General features: G+C 44.1%; 1 protein-coding gene across 1 annotated transcript; it reads left to right on the plus strand.

Moving 5' to 3' along the window:
• Positions 1–1,510: 1,510 nt before the first annotated feature.
• Positions 1,511–6,944, plus strand: FAM181B (family with sequence similarity 181 member B). Its single transcript, XM_075919461.2, has one exon. The coding sequence runs from the start codon at positions 1,761–1,763 to the stop codon at positions 2,967–2,969; it is 1,209 nt and encodes a 402-aa protein (XP_075775576.1). The 5' UTR covers positions 1,511–1,760; the 3' UTR covers positions 2,970–6,944.
• The last annotated feature ends 200 nt before the right edge of the window (positions 6,945–7,144 follow it).

Genomic DNA, 7,144 nt, shown 5'->3' on the forward strand with positions numbered 1-7,144 from the left:
GTTTTTTTTTACATAACTGTACTAAAAAATAGAATAATGTAAAACTTTCGAGCCTACATGTCTACTCAGTGCTACTTCTTGTTCAGTCAATTGCTAAGACAAATAAGTTTACAGGAGGTAATGGGCAGCTGATTTAAAACAAACAAGAAGTATTTCTTCTCACAATACAGTCAACCTGTGGAATTCTTTGCCAGAGGATGTTGTAAAGCTCAAGACTATAGCAAGACTATAACAGGATTCAAAAAAGACTTAGATAAGTTCATGGAGGATTGATCCATCAATGGCTATTAGCCAGGATAGGCAAAGATGCAAAACCCATGTTCTGAAGTGTTCCTAGCTTCTGTTTGACAGAAACTGGGAATGGGCAAAAGGGAATGGACCGCTTGATGATTACCTGTTCTGTTCATCCCCTCTGAAACACCAGACACTGGACACTGTCAGCAGACAGGTTACTGCGCTATATGGATCATTGGTCTGACCCATGATGGCCATTCTTATGTTCTAAAACCAAACCAAATGTATCAATATAACTTTCCTTTGGAAACACTGACAAGTGGAAGTCATTGTTTTCTGAAGAAATATTTTAGTCTAAATCAAACTTCTCTATAATTAGGATATGAAATTTAAACAATGTAATACATCTAAACTATTCAGAACTTTTATTTTACACTACCCAGTTTCATGCAAACCAAAATTAGTTGCGAGTAAGCTCTGCAAAAATTACTTCAGAGAGACTGAGAGAATTGACACTTTGATTTTGTAGTGAATTTAGTTTAGACCCTTTGACTCAGAATATAAAATGTTTAAAAATGTCTTCATATATATTTATCTACTTTAAAAATGGAAAATGAAATAAATGTTTAAAAATAAAAATGTCAAGGTAGATCTTTTTGCTGGACAGACCGTTGAAATTACTGTATTTTATTTTACCAATTTTAAAAAAAAATCTAGCCTATTTATTTTAGTTTCAATCCTGCATGGATTTAAAAACATGCTTAATATGTGACTAGTCCAATTAAAATTTCTGGAGTACTGAGGCCTGAAGAGTTTTCTCAAGATCTGCCTAGCCTCAGAAAAGAAGTTATGCTTAAAAACATGTTTACAAGCACAATTTAACTTAAAAAAAAAAAAGCTTTAAAATACTAGCACCGTGTAGTGCAGCTCCCTCATCTGTTTGTCACTCTTCACATTGGGTAGACCCTTCTAAGCTAGGGTTATCAGTAAATATCTATGTAACCGTGCTTTAATGGTGTTTAAAAGCCTCCCAGCGAAGATGCTTATAACTGAATTTGTTTTGTAGTCCACGGAGAACCTAAAGCACGTGTCACTGTGATGTCTAAGCACCCACACAACAATAAAATTAACTCTGGATGCGCCCCAAATTACAGCTCCTGCAAGAGAATGAAAACAACGGGTTAAGAATCAGTTCAATTCCTGGTCCCTCCTCCTCCTCCTCCTTTTTTTTTTAAATAAACACAGCATCATTAGCCCCCTCCTCTTCCAAGAACTAATGAACTCCCTTGGGGAGGGGAAAGACAGGCGCACAGGAGCTGGTGGAGCGATGGGTAGTGTGCCTTGCTGTCCCCTCCCAGGCAGCAGCAGGACCAAGGGTTTGCAGAGCACCCTGGCAGGACCATGACACACACAGGCAGGTGGCGGCACAGCGGACAACCTTCCGCAAAGGGCAAAAAGTAGCTTCCCGGTCCCGGAGCGGAGCGCCCCGGCAGCTGCCGCAGCGCGGGCTAAAGGAGAAGGCGGCGATGGCCGTGCAAGCTGCGCTCCTCAACCCCCATCACTTCATCCCCTTCTGCTTCCCGTCCGCCGGGGGCTTGGCGGACTATGTTGACCTTGAGAAGAGCTACGAGGACGGGGGAGCCGCTCTCCTGGGAGGAGGCGGCGGCGGCGGCGTGGGCGGAGGAGAAGTCCCGGGGGATTTTAAAGAAGCCACCAGGGACCTGCTGAGCTTCATAGACTCGGCTTCCAGCAACATCAAGCTGGCCCTGGACAAGCCGGTCAAGTCCAAGCGGAAAGTGAACCACAGGAAGTACCTGCAGAAGCAGATCAAGCGCTGCACGGGCATCATCGCCTCCGCCCCGGCCGCGCCCGCCCCGGCCGGCGGCCAGGAGCTGTCCAAGCGCCCAGCGCCGCCTGCAGGGGCCGCCTCGCCCCAGCCCTCCTGCCTGCCCGGCCCCGCCGGCCATTGCAAGCCCCTGGCCAAGCGGGAGGCCTCGCAGGCGGCCAGCAGCCTGCAGAGCAAGAGCCTGGCCGCCCTCTTCGACTCCCTGCACCGGGCCGGCCAGAAGGGCCCGGCCGGCGGCGGCGCGGGCAGCAGCAGCGGCGGCGGCGGGGGCGGCCCCCGCAAGGTGCCGCTGCGGAACCGCAACCTGCCCCCTTCGTTCTTCACCGAGCCGGCCGCGCAGCCGCCGCCCCGCGCCCCGCCGCTCAGCGCCAGCCCCAAGTCGCTGGAGGCGGGCGGCGGCAGCCCGGAGGCGGCGGAGTTCTTCGAGCTGCTGGGTCCCGACTACGGCGGCCTCCTCCCGGAGCAGCCCCCCGCGCAGGAGGGTTTCCCCGGCGGCCCGGTCCGGCTGCCCCCGGAGCTGGGCATGGAGCACGCCCTGTACGAGCCCCACCTCCCGCCGCTGCCCCCGCACCTGCTCGGGGGGATGCTCTACCCCGAGCCCGCCTGGAGCCCCCCGGGGCCCGGCAACAAGAAGAACCCCCCGGCGGCGGCGTCCTGCAGCAACTTGAGCCTGCCCGAGACCTTGCGGCCCCTGCCTGCCATGGGCGGCCCAGCAGCGCCCCTCTACCCGGCCAGCTCGGACCCGGCCCCCGCGGGAGGCGAGGAGAGCCCAGCCCACCTCGCCGCCGCCTTTGCGCCCTACTTCCCCGACTGCCCCCTCCCGCCGCCTCCCCCCATGCCGTATGAGTACAGCGCCGCGTACAACAGGGTGGCCTATTCGGGCCTCTAGGGGAGGCTTGGGGAGGGAGGCCGGTCTCCGGCTGCTTGGGACCTGCCAGCTGGCAGAGAGCCGAGATCACTTTATTCCCCCTCCCTTTCCACTGTGTGACTGAGGACAAATACATCCAGAAAGTGGGAGGAGAGGAGCGCTGTGAAATGGGGGTGGTACCCACTTAGCCTGTAATCCGGGGCTGTCTTACAGCTGCCGTTGCCAGCCTGAGATGGGGTGTCTTTCATAGCCAGAGTTGTGTGTGTGCTGTTACTATGTGCCTCTGAAAACGGCGATGGCTTGGGTCTGATCCCTCTCTCCTATACACCACCATTGGCTTCAGTATAGTCAAGGGTCTGATCCAAAGCCAGAGGGAGGCTTTCCACTAACGTCAGAGGCTTTGGACCAGACACTACTGCTTCTGAGAAAAAGATCAAGCTCTTCAGCGGCAATAAGTTTAGGGCCATATTTTGCCATAGGCATAGAACATAATACCTTACTCTGCTAGTAGTCCCACTGAAATTAATGAGATTGTTTTGTAAAAGTGGCAGAGCCTGGCCTTTAGGTTTTCATTTACTTTTACATTGGGAACAATCTCTCGTCTCCTTGTTCAGGTTCTATCACTGCACATAATAAAAATGTAAACTATTTTATTCTTTCAGGTGTTTTTATAGTGCACAGTAACATGTTGTTAGCATTGATTAGAGAGACTTTTTTATTTTACGGTAGGCAAATGCAATTGATTTACATGTCTGATGTTACTTTGCAACGGGGGCTGCTTTTCTTTAAAGCAGCCGTGACCAATTATAAGTGACTTGAGTTTAAAAGTAAAACTCAGTCAACTCTTACAGTGTATTTAAAATCGTATCCCACACTTGTGTGCATTGTAAGTGCTGGCAGATTTTCAAGAGAGGACACAAACAAGTGCAAACATAATAAAAAAATTAAGAGAACAATAAAAATAACTATAAATGCTGTTACCAAATCTTAGTGTCCTGAAATTTAACAATGTATTGCAGAATATTGCAAACAGCAATATTATAATATGTTAATTGATGGCATACGTTCTGGACAAAATGTACTGTAGTAACATGATTCCCGCAAACTGTTAGATTTCTTTCAGGAATGTGTCAAAGCATTGAAAGTGAGGCAGATGAGTTCTGTTATGTTATGTACAGGAGGTTATTTGATAATCATTTAAATTATGTAAAAGAGTTTATGATAAGTCCTATGAAAATAAAACTGCACAGTAGCTTAAAGACCTGTGGCTGTTACTACTGTTGGAACTAAATACACTAGAGTCTCTCTCTCATCTTCAATTTTGGTAAAGTTCATTCAATAGATTTGGCTGGCAGAATTTAAGACAGCCTAGTGGTCACTTTTATCTTTCCCAAATCCTTTAGAATGTTGTATTTAACCTTCAGTAACCTATTCCTGTTTTGTGTTTTCTATTGAGAGTTTCAGGACAATATTAGAATGATAGGAATGGTATCAAATTATTATAAAGTCAAAGGAAAAAAATAATTACTTTCAGGAAACTAGTTCAACAGAATTTGAGGTTTCCTGTTGGGGAATTAGTTGGGATTCCAGCTTTAAGAGGCAGTCTTGGAGTCTGGCTTTGGGCTAGCTAAATTAATTGTTTTAAAAATGGGAGTCAGATACAAGAAGTGTGGGCTACAGTGCAGCAAACATTCTTTCCAGAAGGCACATCTATACTTACTGCAAGATCAAAGCTCTGGAAGTCGATCTTCTCCAGCATTTTGCGTAGCTGGAGTTGTGTACTTTAAGTTGAAACAACGAGAAGTCCTGTGGTACCTTATAGACTAACAGATTTATTGGAGCATAAGCTTTCGTGGGCAAAGACCCACAGGACTTCTCGTTGTTCTTACAGATTCAGACTAACACAGCTACCCCTCTGGTACTTTAAGTTGACCTTCCAGATCCATTGTAGACGTGGCCAGAGATGGCAAATTATTCTACCCTGTATCATTGATGGGAATTAAGAAAAAAATGCCTCATTCATTAATGACTGCAAATACCATTTTTAGCTGAGATTTATGGTCACGAACATTAAGATGTATGGATGGGGAAGTATGAGCTTTACATAATACTTTGGAAATAAATTATTTGTCTTTCAGCTAACTATTTTGGTAATGGGAATAGTTTTACTTTTAACCAACAAAAAGGATACCTTACATTTATACAGCATCTTTCATCCAAAAAAATCCCCAAGTGATTTACACATAACCTATGTATGCATACAGTAATCCTTTCACTGAAAAGCAGGTAAATGAGGATGGTATGAGGCATTTGTTTAATACCTGCACAGTGCTGTACTAAAAAAAATTCAATGCACTTTTCAAGTATTAATTTAACTATAGTTTATTTCACTAAGCTTAATAAATATATAAAAAACAATGGACAGCCAGTCCAGCCTATATAGAGAAATGAGCGAATCTTTACTCGTCGGTCAATTGTACTACAGAATAGCATCACACTATGTTGGCTCAATTCTGTATTCTTTTACTTAGGCAAATATACTGAAAACAATGGGAGTTTTGCTTTTTTTATAGAGTGTAGTGTCAGGTTCAGAGTAGCATCATGTAATCTGATTAAGATTTAGGACAAGGTTGATTTCGACCTCATTTGAGCTGATACGTTTTCTGTTGTCTGGTAATGGTTTTGTTGTATTCTTTGTGATTTTGTAGCAGTTTTGGACCATTGTGTTTCCTCCTAGGAGGCTTCAGCTCTAATGGCCTTGCACTGATATATTTAGCATAATGTTACTTTGTCTTTAAACATTTTGACTTGAGGCATGCTCCTGAAACCTTTGCACACTCAAGACTCTTGGGTGCACAAGAAAGGCAGGATTGGCCCATAGATATAATACATTTATAAGGGACATGTTTTCACCTGAATTTCTTATTGAGCAATTTTATTTCTCTCTCAGGATAATCAAATCCTGCATGTGCAAATTTATAATCACTGGAGTCCTTATACCATTCTGTTTCAGGCAAAATTTTCACTTACATCAGTGGGAATTTTGCCAGAGTATGGACTAAATGACGTCTTCAGGAATGGACTCTGGAAGAGAATTACAATATACCAATTTTGAAGATATTGGTTCTGATTCTGTATTGTCCTAAACCTTGTGTAGGCATGGATGTCTGTTCAAAATGGGTGTAAAATGCTGATTTGATAGCATTTTATACTTTTTCGCTCCTTGCCCCTGTCTCATTAAGTCTGATGCTCCTTTCATATCCATGTGGAAGCAACTCCTTGAAAATCAGTGGTGTTATGCTGGTATAAAACCAATGTAGCAGCCTGATCTCACTCCCACTGAAGTTAACAGGACTGTTTCTGTTGACTTCAACAAGAGATGGATCATGCTCCCAGTGAGAGAAGAATCAGGCGCACTGAGCCAAAGCCAGAAACTCTTTTCTCACCCAGTCCTTATTCAGGCAAAACTCCTATCTCCTCAAATGAGAATCTTACCTAAGTAAGAACTTTGGGATTGTTTGGGATTTATTTGGCTCAATGAATATATAGTTCACTGATGGTGCTGGTTTTTTCTGGTATAGAAGTAATTTCCGGGTACTCTGCACAACAGTTTTTGCAAAGCAAACTAAGCATCTTTCTGACACCACTGAAGAGGCTAACAGTGCTCAAGATGATCTAAACTGTTGTTTTCCCCTGACAAATACCAAACAAAGAACTTCTATGCAACTTTTAAAAAAGAATTGTGTGCCATACTGCATGCCTAGAAGTGAAAGTGATTGGATCTTTTCCAGACTGAATAGCGCCACCTAGTGTTCTTGAAAGGCTGTTACATTCTCTGGCTATGGGCTTTTCCTTTTGCAGATTTGCACAAGTTTAATAATATTATCATAACATAAATACCCTACAGAAATCCCATTTACTGTAATTATAATTGGGAAATTATAATAACCAAGCCCAATATTGAATGTTGGTCAGAATAAAAATTGTTATAACTGAGCAGAATATTGTGTTCAATGTTCTTTTACAAGGAGTCACTGTCTTCTTTTTTTGAGAACTAAAATAGATCCTTTTGGCTTTTCTTTCAAGTATTGTGTTCTTTTCAATACAAATAAAACAGAGAGATTTCCTAGCTGGTTTTATTCTTCACTGAAACTCATGAGGATTTATTATATAGCCATCAAAATAGTTACTGTTAA

This window comes from Pelodiscus sinensis, chromosome 1 (assembly GCF_052426305.1).
Source record: "Pelodiscus sinensis isolate ZL-2025 chromosome 1, ASM5242630v1, whole genome shotgun sequence".
Taxonomy (NCBI): domain Eukaryota; kingdom Metazoa; phylum Chordata; order Testudines; family Trionychidae; genus Pelodiscus; species Pelodiscus sinensis.